At 28.2% G+C, this 24,791-nt stretch overlaps 1 protein-coding gene and 1 long non-coding RNA gene across 3 annotated transcripts in view; one reads left to right on the forward strand and one right to left on the reverse strand.

Moving 5' to 3' along the window:
* LOC119604455 overlaps positions 1–24,791 on the reverse strand; it is a 156,957-nt gene that overhangs the window by 83,647 nt on the left and 48,519 nt on the right. The window lies entirely within an intron of this gene.
* Positions 1–24,791, forward strand: part of LOC119604453 (putative mediator of RNA polymerase II transcription subunit 26) — a 143,558-nt gene that overhangs the window by 83,448 nt on the left and 35,319 nt on the right. For both annotated transcript variants that reach the window (XM_037957077.1, XM_037957078.1), the window contains one exon: positions 6,769–7,130. In XM_037957077.1, the coding sequence (XP_037813005.1) occupies positions 6,769–7,130 (362 nt within the window). The remainder of the gene's footprint in view (positions 1–6,768; positions 7,131–24,791) is intronic.

Here is a 24,791-nt window from a genome sequence, read left to right on the forward strand (position 1 = left end):
CTAGAACAGAACTAGAACTAACTAGACAGAACTAGAACAGAACTAGAACAGAACTAGAACAGAACTAGAACAGAACTAGAACAGAACTAGAACAGAACTAGAACAGAACTAGAACAGAACTAGAACAGGAACTAGAACAGAACAACCGAAAACAGAAATAGAACAGAACTAGAACAGAACTAGAACAGAACTAGAACAGAACTAGAACAGAACTAGAACAAGAACTAGAACAGAACTAGAACAGAACTAGAACAGAACTAGAACAGAACTAGAACAGAACTAGAACAGAACTAGAACAGAACTAGAACAGACTAGAACAGAACTAGAACAGAACTAGAACAGAACTAGAACAGAAATAGAACAGAAATAGAACAGAAATAGAACAGAACTAGAACAGAACTAGAAACAACTAGAACACAACTGGAACAGAACTAGAACAGAACTAGAAAGACAGACCAGAACTAGAACAGAACTAGAACAGAACTAGAACAAACTAGAACCAGAACAGAACAGAACTAGAACAGAACTAGAACAGAACTAGAACAGAACTAGAACGAACTAGAACAGAACTAGAACAGAACTAGAACAGAACTAGAACAGAACTAGAACAGAACTAGAACAGAACTAGAACAGAACTAGAACAGAACTAGACAGAACTAGAACAGAACTAGAACAGAACTAGAAACAGAACTAGAACAGAACTAGAACAGAACTAGAACAGAACTAGAACAGAACTAGAACAGAAACTAGAACAGAACTAGAACAGAACTAGAACAGACACTAGAACAGAACTAGAACAGAACTAGAACAGAACTAGAACAGAATTAGAACAGAACTAGAACAGAACTAGAACAGAACTTAGAACAGAACTAGAACTAGAACAGAACTAGAACAGAACTAGAACAGAACTAGAACAGAACTAGAACAGAACTAGAACAGAACTAGAACACTAGAACTACTAGAACAGAACTAGAACAGAACTAGAACAGAACTAGAACAGAACTAGAACAGAACTAGAACAGAACTAGAACAGAACTAGAACAGAACTAGAAACAGAACTAGAACAGAACTAGAACAGAACTAGAACAGAACTAGAACAGAACTAGAACAGAACTAGAACAGAACTAGAACAGAACTAGAACAGAACTAGAACAGAACTAGAACAGAACTAGAACAGAACTAGAACAGAACTAGAACAGAACTACAATAACTAGAACAAAGCTTTTCTGAAGTGAACTGAATGAATGAAACTCTTTTGTAGAACTCTTATCGTAAAAGTTTTTTTATACAAAGCAGATCTTGAAAATATAGAATATAGAAAATTGATCTTGAAAGTTTCCTATAATGTTCGTAAAAATTTGGAAAACTGACCGAGAAAGTAAAAAATAATCGTTTAAGTTTTCTAAAAATAACTGATCGATTTAAAATTGTGATTATTAAAGTTTTCGATTTCTAGAGATAACTAAAAAAATCATAGAAAACTAAACGTGAAAGTTTCCTATAGAAAACTGATCATTTATATAGAAAATAGAGTAGAATACTTTTCTACAGAAAACTGATCGCAATTAAAGCTATTTTGAAAGTAACTTTATTTAATTGAAAATTTAATTTCAACAATTTCACACAACATATACAATTTACAAACTATAATTAATATATGTAAATACATTACACAAATAACAATAGAAAATTTATAAATAAATATTTCAATTGCAACAATAATACTTAATAGAAAACAAAACATTTATTAATAAACAAAAACTATTAAGACACGAGTAAAGAAACAAATTATGAGTAGAAAAAAAATAAGAAAACAATTTACAAATTTATACAATTGCAATTAAATTATAATGGAAATAAGGCATTGAACAATGAATAAATGAGCAAATGAATGATTGATACTACAAGGAGTAAAGATTAGCAAATCAAAAATAGAAAAAAAATCAGCTAAATTATTATATACTTGTAAAACAAAAGTCATTTTCTAATTTAAACACGTACTGTCAGAAATTAATTCCAGACAATAACACCCACTTTATTATGGTTGCAGTTGTTTCTATTATTTTTAGAATTGTTTGTTTTTTGTTTTTTGTTTTTTTTTTTTTTCTATTTTTCTAATAGAAGAACTGAACAGAAATTGCAAATCAATGAATATTCAAAAGCTTAAGTTTAGTCAGTCAACTCAAAATCAAGCCATGCCAAGTCAAGTCAGTTTATTTAGTTAGCGAGTTCGTTGTTTAGTCAGTCAGTCACAGTCACAAACCGTCAGTTTCTATAGTATTTTTTTTTTCTTCTATACATGAATATCCGGTCTTTGTTTTCGTTTTAATGATTAAGAATTTTATTAGATTAAATTTTTTTAAATAAATAAGCGAGTAATTGATTGTATCAGGATGATATTTAAGTAAAATTTAGAGAAACAATTTTAATATTCATGATAATAGGATTATAAATAAATAACAACTTATACCAAATTGAGAGTTAATTGTTTGATTAAATGTTGAAAAATTTATAATTTTAAAATCAAGGTAAAATTACCGGTTAAATTTTTGTTTAAATTAATTTTAGTCAAAATTATGTTTCACATTACAGATCCCCATTCAATGTTGAAATTAGCTCTAAATGGTCATTATTCAATAACTAGACTATAAATCCATACAATTACTTTTATAATTTTATAGTTGTAAATAAAATATTTCGTATTTTCTTTTTGACACAAATAAGAAATGCTTCTTAACCTTTATAAATTAAATTTTCTATTTGTGCATTTTAAAAATAGATTTCAATAAGAAGCAACATGAAATAGGAATCCATTGAGTAAATTCAATTAAATTAAGCAGCAAAAAGAAACGAACAAATAAACAACACTTGTTTAAAAATTAATACTATGAACAACAATTAAAATTTCTAACAATTGCAATTTAAATATTTTACTTTTTTGTGTCATTTTGCCAGCATTAAAATTAAACGTTCTGTTTGTAATTTTAGTTTAATTAAGATTCCTAAAGCTCATAACTGAAACTGTTATCTGGTAGAAAATTGTATTCTTTAGACTGATCGTGAAAGCAGAAAGTTTTCTATAGAAGACTGATCGTGAAAATTTCTCTTAGACACCTAATCGAGAAGATTATGAGAGTTTTTTTTATCGAAATCTATAGAAAATTGATCGTAAATGTTTAATTTAGAAAGCGGATCGTGAAAGTTTTTATACAAAGATGATCTAAAAGTTTCCTATAAACAACTGATCGTGATCTCTAAGAAAACAGATCGTAAAAGTTTTCTATGGAAAACTGATCGTTAATATGTAATTTATAAAACTGATCATAAAATGTTTCTCTAGACAACTTATCAGTAAAGTTTTCTATACAAAACTAATCATGAAAGAAAATTGATCGTAAATGTTTAATATAGAAAATGTTTTCCAACTAAAACTGATATTAAGTGTTTTGTGTGATCGCGAATGTTTTCTATAGAAAACTGATCGGTAACGTTTTTTTTTTATAAAAACTGATCGTTAATGTGTTATATAGAAAACTGATCGTAAATATATAATGTAGAAAACTGCTCATGAAAGTTTTTATAGAAAACTTATCGTAAAAGTTTTCTATAAGAAACTGATCGTGAAAGATTTCTATAAGAAACTGATCGTGAAAATTTTCTATTTTTTTAAGGAAGGAAATCCATTTTCGTGAATGTCTAATATAGAAAACTGATCGTAAATATAAAATGTAGAAAACTGATGATGAAAGTTGTTATAGAAAACTTATCGTAAATGTTTTCTATAAGAAACTGATCGTGAAAGATTTCTATTTGAATCAAATTTTTCATTTTTAAGGGAAGGAAGTCCATTTTGGAAAGTAAATCACGATCGTTCTATAAAAACATATAGTAAATCTGTTATTACTGATTATATCTGATCTTATTGAGAGATGATTGAAAAAGTTGCTTAAAGACAACCTGAAAAGTCTTTAAAAGGTTTGTAAAAGTTGACAGAAAAAGGTTTGTAAAATAAAAGTTATCTATAAAAACTTAACGTGAATGATTTCTATATGAGATTGATCGTTGTAAATTCTCTATAGAAAATGGATCATGCAAGTTTTCTATAATATAGAAAACTGATCGTGAAAGTTTTTATAGAAATCTTCCTATAAATAGCTTTTAATTAAATCCACTTTCTACAGAAAATTGATAATGCAACTTTTCTACTGTTAATGTTTTCTATACAGAAATAATACTAAACATTTTCTATAGGATTGTAATCGTGCAAGTTTTCCCTAAGAAACTGATGGAATAGATTTAGTAAGAAATACAATTTACAATAGAACACTGAAATTTGAAAGTTCTTATTGAGAAATGATTATACATAATGTAAAAACTTATCATGATCGTAAAAGTTTTCTATAGTGAAAGTTTTCTATATCGTTAAAGCCAACAGATCGTGAATGATTTTTATATTAAATTGATCATGAAAGTTTTTTTTAGAAAACTGATCATAAAACTGTAATATAGAAGAGTGATCGTGATCTTCCCATAGAAAGCTTTCAAGTAAATCGTGAAAGTATTTCGTAAAAAGCTGATCGTTTTTTCCTATAAACAACTGATCGTTATCTCTAAGAAAACAGATCGTGAAAGTTTTAAATGAAAAAGTGATCGTTAATTAGTAATAGATAATAGTAATATAGAGAACTTATAGTGAAATTTTCCTCTAGACATTTTATCAGGAAAGTTTTCTATACAAACTAATCATGTAAGAAAATTTATCGTAAATGTTTAATATAGAAAATACAACGTTTTTATAGAAATCTTCCTATAAATAGCTCTTAAGTAAGTCCACTATCTAGAGAAGATTGATCGTGCAACTTTTTTATTGTTAATGTTTTCTATACAGAAAAAGTTTTCTATAGGAAACTGTTCATGCAAGTTTTCCATAAGAAACTAATAAAAAAGATTTTAAAGAAAATACAACTATTTGCTATAGAAAACTTGAAAGTTCTTATTGAGAGATGATTAAGAATATTTTTAAGAGATAACGTTAAAACATTTTAAAGAAAACTGATCGTGACAGTAAAAGCTTTCAATATGATGTCGATGTGAAAGTTTTCTATAATAAACTAATAGTAATGGATGCAAGCATATCGTAAATGATTTCTATATGAAACTGATCTATTTAATATACTGATTTTTTATATTTTTTATAGAAAATTGTTTGTGAAAATTTTCGGTACAAAACTGATCTTCATAGCTTTCTATAGAAAATGTTTAAAGATCTATTATAGGATACAAATTTCTATATATCATAAATCAGTTGATGTACCAAATAATATTTAAAACGAAAGGTATTTCGAAGACCTTTAGAATAGGTTTTCAAAAAGGGGGCATATAAGTTTTTTTTCGAAAAAGTGTTATAAAGGTACATAAAAATTCGTCTTATACCGAATCCAATAAATGTTTTATTTTCTTATTAAATATTTTATTAAAACGATACAAACAAATTAAAAATGGCCAATGAACACAAACGACTCAAAAGTGCTGGCAAATTGATGGAAATGAAACGAAATGAACAAAATCGAAAAAAAAAAACAACAACATACAAACAAATGGCTGGCAACACATTTTTCGAATTTATTTAAAATGCATTTAATTTTATAAGAGACTTAATAATAAATAATATTGTTGCAATAAGCTGTTATTCGCTGTATGTAGTTAAAATGAAATTTAAATGTTCAACAGCAGTAAATGACATTTAAATATCTTGGTTGGTGTTTTTTTATTTAATGGAATAATTAATATAAATTGAAATATTATATTTTTAAAAAGTGGAAAAACATTAATAGATACAGACAGACAGACGGACGGATGGACAGCAATAGCTTTTTAAAGTGTTAACTTTTAAAAGTATATTGTAATGAGAGTTACAAACAAATGTTAGTTTAAATTATAATAGAAAATAAATTGTATTTGTTATGTTATTTTGTTAACTTAATTTAAATATCAATTGATTTTGAGTTTATATTTTGCAAAATGTTTTTGCCACCAACATTATACATATTAAACTGTGAATAACTTGTCATTTATAGTCAATTTTATAATCTATCAATATTATATAACAAATGTATATAACTGGAAAAATATAATAGAACAAATTGTATAATTAAATACATATTGTCATTATAAAAAATTGAATATGGTTTTAAGCCTTGAATAACGGCTAGAGTATATAATAGAAATAGCTTACAAGGAAACGAAAATGAAGTGAATTCTAGCAGGAGAACAGAGTAAATTATCAGATATAAACTAAAACTAAACTGATCTTTATAACAGCCGTCACAACAATCACAAGTGTCTTGTAAAAAAAGTTGCAATACAATAAAAGTAATTTAATTGTAAAATGTCTGGTTATAAAATCATTATTAATGAAATACATTCATAATGACTTTACAACCATAGAGGAGGACATTTAATGGCAAATAAAAATTGCAAAAAAAAAACTTAAAAAATTAAAAGGCAAAAAAAATAGGAAAAAATAATAAAGTAATAACAAAAAATCGTGAATTAAACATGTGCAATTAATTAATGAACAAACCAAACAAAAACAGACAGACACATAGAAACAGACACAATAAAAAATAGGGTTTAAAATAACATTTCAATACAAATAAATAAAAAATGTATTCATTATTTATGACAAGCTTAAGTAATTAAGAACAAATAGTGAAAACAATGTAAAAAAAATAAAAATTTTTCTTTTCTATTTAAAATTCTTTCTAGATTCTAGTCAAACAACTGCTAATAAAACTTGTGCTAAAAAGAAAAAACTTTCCTCTGCCATAGCGCCGCCCTCGAATATCACTTTACCGCCTGATGTTAGTCCCTCGGGCAGTAGTGACAGTTTAATACGTGAACGTTTAGCACCTTCATCTATGAGTACTACACCGCCAGCTGTAAATATGGAAACAACAGAAGATGATTCCGATTCGGGTTCAACAGATGCTAGACGTAAGAAAAAGGCCAGAACTACATTTACGGGAAGGCAAATATTCGAATTGGAAAAACAATTTGAAATTAAAAAGTACCTTAGTTCGAGTGAACGAACAGAAATGGCGAAATTGTTAAATGTGACTGAGACGCAGGTGAGTGAGATTTGGAAATTTGGTTGTTAATTTTAAGGGAGTTTTTTTATGTAAAAGAAATTTTTAAATTTGTATGAAGTTTGAAAAGTGCGTATGATTATTAATGCTAATAAATATTAATCATACGTACTGTAGATGTATAGGTATTCAAACATATTCAAATATCGTCTTGTCTCTCGAAAAGTTTTTGACTAGTCTATGAACTAGTTATCATGCTATTCTATGCATTAGTTTATTAAATATTCTACAGACTTGTATATTGTTTCGTCTAAGAAGTAATCTATTAACTACTATTGACTAGTCTGTGGACTAGTTTATTGGCTAGTCTGTGGATTAGTCTATCGACTTGTAGATTTAATATTCTATTGTCTTATCTATTGTCTAGTATACTAACTAACTACTACATGGTCTAGTCTACTGACTAGTCTATGGTGCAATCTATGAACTAGTCTATGAACTAATCTATAAACTAGTCTTTGGACTAGTCGATAGACTAGTCTACGATCTAATCTATGGTCTAGTCTGTGATCTAGTCTATGGACTAGCCTATGAACTTGTATATGGACTAGTCCATGAACTAGTCTATGGACTAGTCTATAGACTAGTCTATGTACTAGTCTATGAACTACTCTATGAACTAGTCTGTGGACTAGTCTATGAACTAGTCTATAAACGAGTCTTTGGACTAGTCTATAGACTACTTTATGGACTAGTCTATGAACTAGTCCATAGAAAAGTCTATGGACCTGTCTATAGACTAGCCTATTGACTAGTCTATTGACTAGTCTATTGACAAGTATATGTACAACTATATGGCCTAGTCTATGGACTAGTATATGGCCTCGTCTATTGACTTTTATGACCTAGTCTATGGACCAGTCTATGGACAAGTCTGTTGACTAGTCTATGTACTAGTCTGTTGACTAGTCTATGTACTAGTCTGTTGACTAGTCTATGTACTAGATTATAGAGTAGTCTACCAACAAATCTATTGACTAGTCTTTAGAATAGACTATGAACGAGTCTAGTAACTAGTCTTCGAAGTAGTCTATGGATTTGTCTATTGACTAGTCTATGGTCTAATCTATTGACTAATCTATTGGAATAATCTATGAACTAGTCTTTGGACTAGTTTATAAACTAGTCTATGGTCTATTCTATGGACTAGTCTATGAAATAGACTGTGAATTAGTCTATAGACTAGTCTATGGACTAGTCTATGAAGAAGTCTATGGAGTAGTCTATCAACAAATCTATTGACTAGTCTTTAGAATAGACAATGGACGAGTCTAGTGACTAGTCTTCAAACTAGTGTATAGATTTGTTTATTGTTTAGTCTATGGTCTATTCTATTGACTAATCTATTGGGATAATCTATGAACTAGTATTTGGACTAGTTTATAGGCTAGTCTATGGTCTAGTCTATTGAATAGTCTATGGACTAGTCTATTGAATAGTCTATGGACTAGTCTATGAACTAGTCTATGAACTAGTATATGAACTAGTCTATGGACTAGTCTATGAGCTATTTTATGAACTAGCATATGGACTAGTCTATGAATTAGTCTATTGACTAGTCTATGAACTAGTCTATGGACTAGTCTATGAACTAGTCTATGGACTAGTCTATAAGCTAGTCTATGTACTAGTCTATGAACTAGTCTGTGGACAAGTCTATGAACTAGTATTCTATCATCAAATATATTGACTAGTCTTTAGAATAGACTATGGACGAATCTAGTGATTAGTCTTCGAACTAGTCTATGGACTTGTCTAGTAACTTGTCGATGGACTAGTCTATGGATTAGTCTAGTGACTTGTTTATGGACTAGTCTAGCGACTAGTCCTTTGACTTTTCTATGGATTAGTATAGTGACTAGTCTTCGGACTAGTCCATGGACTAGTTTATGGACCAATATATTGATTATTCTATGGACTAGTCTATGTATTAATCCGTTGAACAGTCTAACTACTAGTATCTGATCTAGTCTAAGAAACTACTAAACAAGTGCCTATTTATCCCAAAAATAAAATCTTTATTTTTTTCAACATAAAATCTACAATTTAATGTCTTGCAAGAATGTGTGTTAAAATTTATTTAAATTATTTTTATTGCATTTAGAAAATAAAACACACAAAATATTTTAAATAAAATACACACACAAGATTTATATTAAAAAGTATTTAAATTTCTTCTCAAAAGATTTGCATCTATATCGTTATATAGTAAATCCCCTCATAATCCCAAAACATTTTAGCTTTGCAATACACCAGGCAATAAAAGCAAAAAAAAAATAAAATATCTAAATGCCACAAATACAATATTTCAATAATAAAAAAAATTAAATACAACAAAAAATCCTAAAATACCAACAACACTAAGTAACCAATAAAAATCAAATAAATTTTAAATACAACAACAGTCAGAAAGAAATTGAAAAATGACAACATGAAAATAAAATCAACATTTTTAATCTAAAATGTACAGCAGAAAAAAGTGATACAATGAAATAAACATAAATAAGTAAAAACGACAACATACTTGCGACGTTATAAACATACAAGCTAAATCCCAAACATTACAAATAGAAAAGAAAAAAAAAACAGATTAAATAAATCTATCTAGATACACTTGCATACCTATAATATATATATACAAACGCACTTATGTATGTAAATATGTATAGGTAGACATACATATGTATGTATGTATTTACATATAAATTATAGGTTTGTATCTATGTATGTTTTCCTGTATGGATTTGTATGCGTGTGTGTGTATTTGGAGAGAACGAGATATAAACAAATTTAAACTGTCATCAACAAACTGTAAAATAGCCTTAAGTCAGATAAAAATCAATTAATTACTCAGCCGCATACCACATAACTTAAATACTTTTTGTTGTTGTTGTTGATTTTTTTGTTGTTGCTGCTGCTTTTATTGTCGTAGTTGTTGTTGGACAAACAATCAACATAATATGTGCAAGTGTATTATACATATTTTGCAGTGAATTTAAAGTATTAATTTTAGATTGAAATCAATCTAAAAGTAGAAATCCATTTAAAACAGCCAACTGTAATAAAACAATTACATTTTAAAGAGGTAACCGAAATTCGATAGAATTATTAAATATATGGATATGTGGAGCCTTCAGAAAATTAACTTCAATATGAATACAGACAAAAGACAGATGGACAGACGGACAGACAAACAGACAGATGGACAGACGGACAGACAGACGGTAATTTCCAAATTGTTTTCGCTATATCTAAGGATTCAAAAATTCTCATTAAAGTTTTGTAATGTGAAAATAGTATTTTAATGACTCATTTTTTTCAAAAAGAAAAAGTTCTCAACCAAACTATAGTTTCTTTTAAGTGAAATTTGTTATTTTGAAAAGTTTATAACAGACAACTTTAAGGAATACATTCCTTTAAACAATTATACTATTATAGGGAAAAGTACATTTAAAAATGTTTTAAATATGTATACACACCAAATGTTTCCAAATGCATACAACAAAAACAACAACAAGAACACAGCAATAATATGAAATCCTTGTTAATAATTGTATGAGTCTAGGCTTGTGAGTGTGTAGAATACAATCCAACAGTTGTAAATTGTGTCAATGTATCCCTTTTTGGACAAAATCTTTTCATATAGGAAAACCATTTTTACCTCGAATTTACCCACTTTACCCAAGAACTTCCAATGAAGCGAAAAAGAAGTAAAATTTACTCTTTGGAAGTACTGACAACGACCTGCAAAAGTGATGATTTTAACACAGACTTGTCATAGGAGGGAAGTCCTTTTTATTTGATTCCAAATTCACTATTTCTGAAGTCATTCTCAAAAAGTGAAATGGTAGTATTATATAATTCAAATAATTTGGCTTAAATAACATTAACCACAAAAAGAACATTTTTAGTAGAAAAAACAGTAATAGTATCATATGGCCGACCATATTATACCCTACACCAGTGATTATATTAATTTGTTGATTATCTTTTATTAATTTAATTTTTACCTTAATTTAGAAACATTTTACCAATTTGTTGACAAAAAAAAGGGATTTTCTATAAGAGGGATTATATGGGGGCAGGGAGTTAATATGGTCATATCCTTAGAAATTTTGCTAGAGAGAATTACGTCTACATTAAAGTTATTTATGCATAATATCATCGTGATATTAGTGTTTATAAGTCAATTTTGATCATCAAGTCATTTTCTGATGGGGGATAGGGTCAAAGGCCCGATTATTACGGAAATCAGAAGTATCATTAATACTTATATAAAACCAAATTTCGCCGATTTTTCGAGTGATACAAGAACGTTAAACATATTTACACAGAGGGAAAAAGAAATATATACGCCTGGTACCAAATTGACACCAAAAAGTTTATAATTTTTCAATAACATCCGTTGTTAAAGTATATACATACGTACGACAACACAACGTTGTCAACATTGCAAAAATTTGTTGTCGAAATCTAATTGTATACACATCTGTTGTCAAAATGTTAACAAACGTGGTAACCTCGCTATTGGCAACGGATTGTTTGCAATGTTGTCAACATTACATAGTGTCGTCGTACGTATGTGTATACTTTGACAACGGATGTTATTGAAAAATTATTAACAGTTTGGGGTCAATTTGGTACCAGGCGTGTATATTTCTTTTTCCCTCCGTGTATAAGCTCAAAAGCCCTATTCGGGAGGTACGGTTGTATGGGGGCTATACGAAATAACTGACCAATTTTAACCATTTCGTCCTTGGGTCAAAGTAAGACTTAGTGCCAAGTTACATCAAATTATATTGAAAATTGCGACCTGTAGAGTGCGCGCAGTTTGACCATGATATACTATTTATGATCAGTTCCTAAAAGTTTTCGACTAATTCTACTCTGATATGCGATCGGAGTCGTCCGTTTTGCACCATAACTAAAAGTTAAATCTTTGACATGGGGTTTATAACCGGAATTGCAGGAAGTATGTATACATATACATATGCACATATGATGATGGTATAAATAGTGCATGACTATTTATAGAGGATGGTTTGGAAGGTTTTTTTTTGTATACAGACACTAATTTGGATGTACATATGGATGTTTCACAAGCCAAACTGATTAAATCCACTATTTCAATTTTTTTTATTTTTTATAAATAGGGAAAGCTTAAAAATATTATTAAAATTTAAATATGTGCAATGTTTTATTGACTTTTTCAACAGCTACCATACAGAAATTTATTCAATATCGGCAGTACCAGGACTTTGTTCTCTTTGGCTGATAATTAGGCAGAAACAATTTGATATTTTATTTTAGGAATTAGACAAAATTTAATCAAAATTTTTACAAATACAAAATACCCGAAAACCCTCAAAATTTAAGATTTAAATAAATTTTATTTCCATTAGTGTTTAAGCATAAATTTGAAATTAAGTGAAAGCATGATGATGATGTTGTTCTTGTTATTGTTGCAGTTGCATTTCAATTATATGTATTAGTATGTATAAGGTAGCATGGGGCAATGTGAAAACTTGAAAAAAGGGGAGACAGGAAATGACAAGAGGGGATCTGTTGAATAAAATAAAAGTGATTACATACGTCACGCGACGCGGCAAATTACATTTTGCATATTAAGTACACAAAATGTAAACATTTACAAACATTTCATTTCAATATTATTATGTGTGTGTACATTAAATGTGCAACTGCAACAACAAGCAACTCACCAAAATAAGTGTTTGCCTTATTTTAAAACGTGAAAGGAGGAGGGGGGTAAGGTTGGGAGTAAAATGAAATAATAATCATGTCTAGTTGTTGCCGATTTTGAATACAAGAGTTCAGGAATATGAGTTGAACATGTATGTTTAGTGGTATGAATTTTCGCTTACATACATATTTACAAATGTATTTACATTTTTGATACGAGTCTAGCCAGTCATGCTTAAAATACTAAAAACAACACACAAAATTCAATTTCAATTCGTTTCATTTCAACTCGACCTGTTATTAGTGCGTGTATATTTAAATGATTATAAGTTTTTTTTGTTGTTTTAATTTGGTTTATGTATGTGTCTATTTTAAAGCTTAATTTATTTAATGCATTAGTGTTTATTAGATACATTTTGTATGAGGCAGTTTGTAAGCAGGTGATTTGTTTTGTTGACATTAAGTGAAAAAAAATTTGACATAAAAAAAGCTTTTTAAAAAAAAAAATATTTTTCTTCGTAAAAAAGTTATTTTTTTGGCTTTAGCTTTAGATGCAAAAAAATACATATGTATATTAAATGAATAAGAGCTTTTGTAAGTAATAAAGTTTTTTTTTTAAGAGAAAAGGATAATTTCAATAAAAAGAGTTTTTTAATGAAACTACGAATTTCCAATAAAAACTAAAAACATTCTATAAATGAAAAGGCTTTTTTAATGAAAAATAATGTTTTCTATGATTCAAGTGTGAAAAAGTAACTTGTTTCAATTTGAATTTAAAGAAGTTTTTAGGGAAAAAGAGCTTTTGAAAGGAAAGGAAGAAAAGCTTTTGAAAGGAAAGGAAGAAAAATTTAAAAGTTCAAAAGTTTCTCCAAGAAAAAATAACTTGTTTCAATTTGAAGTTAAAGGACTTCTTAAGGAAAAAGAGCTTTTGGAAGAAAAAAGCATTTGAAGAAAGGAACGTTTTCAAGAATTTATTTTTCACGGAAAAAGAGCTTTTGCAGGAAGAAAGCTTGCTTATTAAAAGAAAAAAACTTTTACAATTAAAAAAAAAACTTTTTCAATGAATATATTTTGCAAAGAAAGAAGTGTTTAATTAAAAAAACTGATTTTCAGATGAAAAAACTTTTTCAATTAAAAAGATCTTTTTTAATTAAAATTAAATTTTCAATAAAAAATATATTTTTTAACAAAAAATACGTTCTTAGTGCTTTATCAATAATAAGAGCTTTTTAATGAAAAAGCGCTTTTTTAATAACAAACAAATTTTTCCAATGAGCTTTTTAAAGGAAAATATTTTTTCAATAAAAAATTGCATTTTCAGTGATTCAATAAAGTTAAATACCTTTTTCAAAAAAATATGCAATAAAAAAAGCGTTTTTAACAAAACATACGTTTCTAATGCTTTATCAATAGTAAGAGCTTTATAATAAAAAAGAGCTTTTCTATTTAAAAAAATAGTTTTCTTAATAAAAAAGAGCTTTTTTATAAAAAAAAAACATTTTTCTCCAAAGAAAAATAACATATTTTATGATTCAATTTAAAGTTGATGAGCTTTGTAAAGTAAAATACATTTTCAATGAAAAATTACATTTTCTGTGTTTCAATGAAATTAAAGAGCTTTTTCCGAAAAATACGCTTTTTCAAAAAAAAAATAGTTTTGTTCAATGAAAAAGAGGCTTTTAAATTAAAATTTTAACGTTCCCAAAGCTTTATCCCAAAAAAAAGATTTTTTTAGTGAAAAAACATTTCTGAAAGAAAGAGCTTGAAGGAGAAAGAGCTTTTTCTTAAAAAAAAAGAAAGACAAAAAATGTCAATGAAAAATTGGTATTCAGTTTGAAGTTAAAGAACTTTTTAAGCAAAAAAGATAATTTTAAGGAGAAAAAGCTTTTCTTAAGAGAATTTTTCAAAGGAAAAGTGCCTTTAAAAGAGTAAAGAGCTTTTTCAAAGAAAATGAGCACTTTCACTGAAATGAAACTTTTTCAAAGAAAAAGGAGCTGTTTGAAAGAAAATTTATTGTTTCTGTATAAAAAACCTAATTTTAAAGACTTTTTTATATTAAAAATAAAATCTGAATCAAATGGAGCTTTTTTAAGGAAAAAGAGCTTTTTCAATAAAAGCAATATTTTAAATGAAAAGAAACTTTTTTAATGAAAAGGAAGTGAAATATAGTAGATATTTTAAATTAAATGTTCAAAGAATGAAAGCTAAAGAGGTTTGCAATACCTTCAAAATTCTGTCATCTAATAAACACTATGTCTCTCTATAAACATTGTAAACACATTAATATCAAAGTAGCCCCAAATTAAAATCAACATAATACTGTTTATTATATGAGGACACACACACACATTATACAAAATATGTATCTATGATCTCTAATGTTATGTCTATTTAACAAAATTTTTCAACATATTTAACATTTAACTCGTAAATGTTGTTAAATGAGCCGCAAGTATTTGAGTTTATGAGATTCTTTCTCTCTATTTAAAATTAAATATTTGAAATATTTAGTTGCATGTAAATGCAAGAGGTTTGTCATGTTGTTTTTCATACAGTCAGTCATCGAAAATGTCAGCCATGAAATACGATCAAGTTAAATTAGCTAGAGATGAGAGCAAATCTCAAACAGACATTATTACTTTCAACATTAATGTATACAATTTTTTTTAGGTTTAATTTCCAGTTTTAATTTTTTGTTCAAGCAACAACATTGTTGCCTCATAGTTTTTCTGGTATTTCTTGTAATAAATTTTGACCTCTAAGTATTTGGTGGCTTGTTTAATCTTTTTTTCTGTTTTCCTTCGTTTTTTGATTAGAGACTTTAAATCTTTTTGCTATTTTGTTGCAATTGTGTGCGCATTGCAATAAGCTATAATAAATTGCTATAGAAATGAAAATATTTGCCAGTGTTTCTTTTGGTGCTTAGCCGGACAACAGCCAACAAAAACAATTGAAAACAAGTGTAGGCATTTAGTTGGCAATTTATTAAATTTGTTGGCTAAAATGAAAAAGACTTGATGTCAAAAACAAAGACTAAGTATTCAATTTGTTTTTTAACACAGCCCCCCTACATTTGGCGTATGTTTTTTGAGAGTGTGTGTCTATTGATGTATTTTTGTGATTATTTGACAGTTGTAGCAAATTTGCTTTGTTTATTCGTGTTGTTTATTTTATTGAGTGTTTTGACAAATCAATAAATTGGTGAAAGGTTTTCAAATACATTTATAGATTTTTAATGGAAGCTTTTGTTTTCATTATTTTTAAAGAGAAATTTTTTAACATTTGATTTGAGTTTTCAAATGACAGCTGGCTGTCAATAAAAGACATAAAGTTTAGTTATCAATTGTTAAGGAAAAACAGGTTTAAATTAAACAAGTAAGAAATTATAGTCGGGCGAGGCCGACCATATAATACCCTACACCTGTTACAAAAATAAAATATGATTTAGTTTTCATAATAAAGCATAATAAAGCAAGTTGAATTGCACCTTGCCTTGAATTATACTTAAGCCATTTATTGTTGAATAAAATTGTGGACATTTGTGTAGGGGCTATGGTCAAATAATTATAAAATTCATGAGAGTAATCAAGACTAGCATAGAACTTGGTTTTGCAGCTTCTTGTCGAGATACGAGTATATTAAACATAATTATAAACTTAAAATCCCTATACGTCGGGTTCAGTTGTATGGGGGCTAGGTGAAATAATGGACCGATGTTAATCATTTTCAATAGGCTCCGTCCCTGGGACAATAGAAGATCGTGTGTCAAATTTCATTGAATTATCTTCAAAATTGCGACCTGTAGTTTGATTACAAAGTTTATAAACCCTATTCGGGCTTGGTGAAATAATGGACCGATATTAACCATTTTCAATAGGCTTTGTCCCTGGGACAATAGAAGATCATGTGCCAAATTTCATTAAATTATCTTCAAAATTGCGACCTGTATTTTGATTACAAGGTTTACAAGCCCTATTCGGGGGTTCAGTTGTATGGGGGCTAGGTGAAATAATGGACCGATATTAACCATTTTGAATAGGCTTCGTCCCTGCGACAATAGAAGATCATGTGCCAAATTTCATTGAATTATCTTCAAAATTTCGACCTGTAGTTTGATTACAAGGTTTACAAGCCCTATTCGGGGGTTCAGTTGTATGGGGGCTAGGTGAAATAATGGACCGATATTAACCATTTTCAATAGGCTTCGTCCCTGGGACAATAGAAGATCATGTGCCAAATTTCATTAAATTATCTTCAAAATTGCGACCTGTAATTTAATTACAAGGTTTACATGGATTACAGACGGACAGACGGACGGACATAGCTGAATCGACTCAGAAAATGATTCTAAGCCGATTGGTATACTTTAAGGTGGGTATAGGACCAATATTATTGTGCGTTACAAACATCAGCACAAACGCAATATACCCTCCCCACTAAAGTAGTGTAGGGTATAAATATGTAAAACTTATCGTTACAAAGGTGTGATAGCAGTTAAACTTATGTCAGAACGAAATTATTTGAATAAAAATCAAACTTATTAATTCCCAGTTAAAAATTTAAGACTTAATGATATTTTCAAGTATTTGCTGAAATGTCAGCAGGACATTTATAGTTGTCTTGCTGACATTGTAGCAAAATGGAATTAAAAGATCAAACTAATATATTCCCGAAAACTTCGTCTTGAAAATTTCAAGTACCAATTTGCAGATTTATCCAAACAGTTCCAGAAAAGACAGCAGTACATTATGAATTTGTCTTGCTGACATTGCACCATTACAAAATCTAGAAATGCTAAAACTAATTATAAAGTTCTATAATAGATCAACAATATCGACTGTTAACCACGATAAAGTTTTAAAAATTTAGCAAAAATTTCATTTAAATACCTGTAACAATTTCTATTTGCCACCAACACTATAAAACTTCCCATACATACAACACACAACATTAAAGTATGTACTTTTCAACAATTACTGTTCATTTTACTCCGCTTAAAGTTTATTTTAAACATTTAATAACTTTATTTTGGGGTTTCCGAGAATATATTCAACATAAATTTATTATAATTAGTCAATAAATCTCAATTAATATCAGATGTTTATTAAATATGTATATGTATAAATGTTCGTGTGTAAACGTTTGAGTTCATTTTGCTGCAAGGCATTTTAGTACGTACTTAAATTGCTATTATTGTTGTTGTGGTTTATGTTATTATAATTATTACTTTTACTAATACTACTTTCAACATGCAACATACATATTCAGATAAAGAAAATATGGCAATTTATAATAGCGCTGCAATTACAATTAGTGATGAGAGGGAAAGGTATAAAGGGAAAAATTGTAAAAATGAATATCCCAGATCAAATAAGAAATTTTATATGTTAACTAAATATACCTAGTGTGCTTTTCTACTCTAAAATCTATATAAATATGATTTTTGAATTGCCCAGATATAGGAATTTTTATTTTTTATTCATGTGCCAAGCCCCCTATTGAAAGTCCGTAAATTTATTACCCAAAAGTTTACATTTAGCTCTAATAGTTTCCCTAACATACGATTTTTATACCCTGCTGATGTTTGTAACTCCCAAAAATATTGATCATATACCCACCTTAAAGTATGTGTGTCCATGTAAACTTTGTCAAGATAATTTCATGAAATTTTCTTCTTATGACAAGGACAAAGCCTATTAGAAATTATTAAAATCGGCCCATTATTTCGTACAGCCCCCATACAACTGTACCCCCGAATAGGGCTTTTGAGCTCATAAATATGTTAAATGTTCTTGTATCACTTCAAAAATTGGCAAAAAACTTAGTTTTATATAAGTCTTAATGATACTGCTGATTTTCGTAATGATCGGGCCTCATTTGACCCTATCGCCCATACAAAGTCCCCTTCAGAAAATGACTTGATGGTCAAAATTCACTTATAAACACTAATATCATGATGATATTCTGCATAAATAACTAATGTATACGTAAATCCCTCTACTAAAAGTTATAGGGATAGGACCATATTAACCATCTGCCCCCATATAACCCCTCATTTAGAAACTCCCTTTTTAGTCAACAAATCGTTAAAATATTTCTGAATTAAGGTAAAAATTAAATTTAATACTTTATTATTAAATAAAATAATCAAAATTTTTAACACAATCACTGGTAAGGTCGTTCATGTCCGCCTATAAATTCTTACTTGTTTATACTATATTCATATGGGAAGGTCCGCCCACTTTTCTTCCAAATGTTTATATGAATGTTAAAGTTAGTTGTACATAATTTGAAAATTCTAACACAAATAGTTTCCTAAATAAACGAATTTTTGTAATTAATTCATATTGGAGATACCACGCCCACTTTTACATTTATGTTATTATGAATCGTTCCTTTCCAAATGTGTTCCCAGCAAAAGATTTTTAAATTTTGATAATGAGTGATGATTGTAATGGAGTTGTTTTATACATTTCTTTGTAATGAGTAGTCGTTACCAATAACATTATTAATTTATGTTGAATGGAATTTATTGTCAATGGACCTTGAAACAACTATACAACTGTCCGGTTTAAATGCCGGAAAGTCAGTTAAGCACATTTGAAATCATTTATTTTATAAAATAAGTAGTTATTCACCCAAAAAAAATACTTTCGCTATGCTCCAATATTACTTGCCCGATTACTGGGAAAGTAAAGTTTTTGCTGGATTAATATGAACAGTGGCCTCCGGTAGGTTAATGGTTACTGTTCTAGTCTGATAGGCCAGATGTGGTGGGTTCGATTCCCACCTGAGGCACCGGTTAAGGAGCGCACAACAGGCCCGATAGAGGCCCATGTATATGTATTCTCATTTCAAACTAACTAACCAACTAATATTAACATCAGGTTTATTTTATGATAAGGAACTTTTCGGGTCTTTAGATCGAACTATATAGAATCTGATGTTAATAATTTTATAGAAAAAAATTATTTTTATAAAATTTTGTCGTAACACCAACCAATTTATTGACAATAAAGTGATTTTCTGTAAAAGGGGAGATAAGGGCCCTACATCATTATATTTGATATACATATATTTGTTCTTATAAAACTTGTTTATGTCACTTATGAAAGTTAAGAACATTTTCTAATTTTCAGGTTTACCTGTATGGGTAATATATGAAATTGTGGACCTATATTATACATTTAAATAGTGAATAGACTTAAAGTACGAATCTGTTATATATGAAGCCTTTTTGAGGGTCAAAGTGATCTTACAATGTACTTCTGTTGAGAAATTTGGAGTTGATGTAAATTCAAATACTTACTTCATTTGAGATAAAAACAAGATTGATTTAAGAATATAAAAGATTAAATTAATTCCAAAATGGGCTAGATTTGAGCTCGATTTGTACTTGAATTATGAACATTTTAACAAAAATAGTTAAATTTGTTAATAAACAATTAAGAGACCAATCTACAATAGACTCTATAGACTCCGATTGATGCGCTTTTCAAGCTTGTGACATCATCGGATCTTACACAGAGGGAACAAGAAATATACACGCCTGGAACCATATTGACGGCAGAGAGTTTATAATTTTTCATTAACATCCGTTGTCAAAGTATATACATACGTACGACAACATTGCAACAATTCGTTGTCGAAATCTAAATTTTATACACATCCGTTGTCTAAATGTTAACAAACGTGGTAAGCTCACTATTGACAAACAATCCGTTGCCAATAGTGAGCTTACCACGTTTGTTAACATTTAGACAACGGATGTGTATAAAATTTAGATTTCGACAACGAATTGTTGCAATGTTGTCAACATTACATACATAGTGCTGCCGTACGTATGTATGTACTTCGACAACGGATGTTATTGAAAAATTATAAACAGTTTGATGTCAATTTGGTACCAGGCGTATATATTTCTTTTTCCCTCTGTGTACTTCTTCTAAAATGAAGCCGCTGTTACGGTTCCTAAAGATTGTTACTGCCATGATAATACGGGCTAAAGGTTATTTCAACAGGATGTTGCTACTTGGCATAGACTAAATAATACTACCTGACCCAGTCATACGGAAGAATTAGGAAAAAATTATACTATTTTGACTTTTGGTACTAAAACGATGGACATTGTATAATTGTCTAAAAAGTACTTTTACCAAGTATTATTCCACTCAATTTTAATACCCCCTAAAATAATTGTTATTATATAAAATATGTTTTAATTTAACATATTTATATGTATGTATGTAGTTACCTATATGCCAACATATATTACATTTACAATCAATATATGTATACATATATAATCACACCTAAATTAGTTATTTTGCTAGTTGGTATGCAGAAAAGCCACAAGGATTTTTGAGTGTTTAAACTAAACAATAAATCAGAGGGAAAGAAATAGAATAGAATTTCAAATTTTGTTGTAACAAATTTATATAATGGATTTATACAAAATATTATTAATAATAACAATATCATCAATAATAATAATAATAATAATAACTATGCAAACATATTGTTAAACTAATACTTATTTCTGACCATACAATTGTTACTATATAGATATAATATTAAACAACTTAAGTGGTATTTATTTTGTATCATTATATAAACATATAATCCGAGAACTGAAAGGGAATGTGGACAGTAGTTTGCATTAAATAGATAAGAGATATTGTTTGTAGTTTGTGCATTTTATGAAATTTTGTAAATTGGATTTTAAGTGTTATTAAATGTATTTAATATTTAGTTTTATTTTTTAATTAAAATGTTTGGTTTTTGGGGTTAGAAAGTTTATTTACGTTATTATAATTGAGTTAATTAATTAGAAATTAAAATTGGCATTTTATCAAATATTTTAGATTGCAGTATTGTCTGGTTTATGCACTAAAAGAAGTTTTGTAATGAACTTAGTTACATATATTCATAAGTTTTAAATAAAGATTTTAGTAAATAAATGGATTAGAAATAAAGCTTTAGATCAAATTTATTTTAGTAAAAATTTTCCTATAATAGCTATTGCGAATTTAAAATTTTCAATTTATTTATTTTATTATAACTAATATTTTAATAAAAATAGCTATTAGTTTTCCTATTAAAACCCTCAATTTTTTAGAAAATTAAAAAAACGCAAACAAACAGTGACGGCAATTATAATTACAGATTTGTTTCATAATTATTATTTAACATATTTATTGTTTGCAATTTTTTAACCGCAAAACCTATGAACCTTATCGTAATAAATTTAATAAATTCTGCTAAAAATATATATAAAATCATAATAAACACACAAAAAGTTTATTTATTAGCAAAAAACATTTTTATATTTAAAGCAAAAAAATTGAACAACTGAACAATTAAATTAAACTAATTATAAAGTTTTTTGTTTGTAATAATCCCAGGAAAACTTACTTATAAAGAATTCTGGGCTACAAAATCCAAACCGAGTTCTGTTCTAGTTCTAGATCTGTTCTAGTTCTGTTCTAGTTCTGTTCTAGTTCTGTTTTAGTTCTGTTCTAGTTCTGTTCTAGTTCTGTTCTAGTTCTGTTCTAGTTCTGTTCTAGTTCTGTTCTAGTTCTGTTCTAGTTCTGTTCTAGTCTGTTCTAGTTCTGTTCTAGTTCTGTTCTAGTTCTGTTCTAGTTCTGTTCTAGTTCTGTTCTAGTTCTGTTCTAGTTCTGTTCTAGTTCTGTTATAGTTCTGTTATAGTTCCGTTCTAGTTCTGTTCTAGTTCTGTTCTAGTTCTGTTCTAGTTCTGTTCTAGTTCTGTTCTAGTTCTGTTCTAGTTCTGTTCTAGTTCTGTTCTAGTTCTGTTCTAGTTCTGTTCTAGTTCTGTTCTAGTTCTGTTCTAGTTCCGTTCTAGTTCTGTTCTAGTTCTGTTCTAGTTCTGTTCTAGTTCTGTTCTAGTTCCGTTCTAGTTCTGTTCTAGTTCTGTTCTAGTTCTGTTTTAGTTCTGTTATAGTTCCGTTCTAGTTCTGTTCTAGTTCTGTTTAGTTCTGTTCAAGTTTTGTTCTAGTTCTGTTCTTGTGTTTGATCTAGTTCAGTTCAATTTCTTCATGTACAATTGGTTTTGTAGCACCGTGAAAATAAATATAATAAATTTATTATAAATATTAATCATACGTCACATGTAACCTTACAGTTTAATTACACTTTGTATAATTTTTTTATAAAAGTTATTTAATAATGTATTTTGAAATGAACTAGTGAAGAGAAAATTTTAACAATTAATTATAATTTTATGGATAAAATTAAATGTCACATTTTGCTAAAACCATTCTGCATATTGTTCATGAATAAACCACTAGAGATTATAATAAACACACGATTTATTTAAATAAGTAAAAAAAAAACAAATTAAATTCAACCAATAAATTACCACACTGCCGCCCAGTTGTTTCAACTACTGCAATATTTAATAAATATCCAGTATGAAATTATATAGTAAATTCCAATAAAATAATAAGCAAATAAATAGATTATTTTATCAGTTGGCTTGAAATTAAATGGCCGTGTATTAATTGTTTAAATTAACGCAAAAAAAATGAAGAATATTCGTCATCCTTTTCATATTACATCGTCATTATGCCTCACGAAATGGACATTCAACCAACCATTCAACCATATTTTCAGTTGTTAATTTCAAAATCAACATTTATGAATAATTAAGTACATTAAATAAAATAACAAATAAAATTGAAACAAAATACACAAATAATGCAACCATGAAAAGTGTAGTGTTTACGAGAAAAACCACAACTTAATTAAAATGAAATTTATTTTCATTTTTAATTACGTCTACAACTACGTGTACGAATACGTTGAAGTACATTAGCTGGTGGTTATAATGCCAGAGATTGAAAACCAAAAGTAAAAATAAATATTAAAATACATAAACTTAAATCAACCGGAAATTTGTTAAATGTATTTGTAATAATGAAGTTCGCTAAGATATAAAAGAAAAATTAAACTTTATGAATTCATTCGCGAATATAATAGAGAAACATCATTTTTCATTAAGTTATGTAGTGTAGTTCATAGATATCATTTTAATTATATTTATTAATATGTATTTATATTTAGTCCCTCATCATCGTATTAAATAGTCATAAAGAATAAAATTTATAAATGCTTCATTTCATTAATTAATTTCCATTTAATAATTTTTCTAACTAATTGTTATTCTAAAATAAACTTAAAAGGAACCATTTAGAAAATTTTTAATAATTTATTGTAACAATTATAAAACCAACAACTAAATTAAATTCATAAATATTTAAATTAATGGCTATATAAATATTTAAAACACAAACAAAAAAAAACAACGCATAAAAAATGGTGGCCTAAACAGCACATGTGTCAATATAACAAACACTTGTACATAAATATTTTCTACAAAAATGAACGGTGTTTTTATAAATATTTTAAATTCAATAAACAGCAAAAACATTTAAAACTTGCACATAAATATAAATGGGTGGAAAAAATGTCTCACACACATTATAAGTGTAGAGGAATAATAGGATGAGCCAATAAAAATTTTATCTAATTTCTATTAGATTATTGATTTGGTAATCAGTTCTAGGTCTGTCCTAGTTCAGTTCTAGTTCAGTTCTAGTTCAGTTCTAGTTCAGTTCTAGTTCAGTTCTAGTTCAATTCTAGTTCAGTTCTAGTTCAGTTCTAGTTCAGTTCTAGTTCAGTTCTAGTTCAGTTCTAGTTCAGTTCTAGTTCAGTTCTAGTTCAGTTCTAGTTCAGTTCTAGTTCAGTTCTAGTTCAGTTCTAGTTCAGTTCTAGTTCAGTTCTAGTTCAGTTCTAGTTCAGTTCTAGTTCAGTTCTAGTTCTAGTTCAGTTCTAGTTCAGTTCTAGTTCAGTTCTAGTTCAGTTCTAGTTCAGTTCTAGTTCAGTTCTAGTTCAGTTCTAGTTCAGTTCTAGTTCAGTTCTAGT

Source organism: Lucilia sericata, unplaced genomic scaffold, assembly GCF_015586225.1.
Source record: "Lucilia sericata isolate MDLA Ls3-8-SP2 unplaced genomic scaffold, ASM1558622v1 Contig000396F_arrow, whole genome shotgun sequence".
NCBI lineage: Eukaryota > Metazoa > Arthropoda > Insecta > Diptera > Calliphoridae > Lucilia > Lucilia sericata.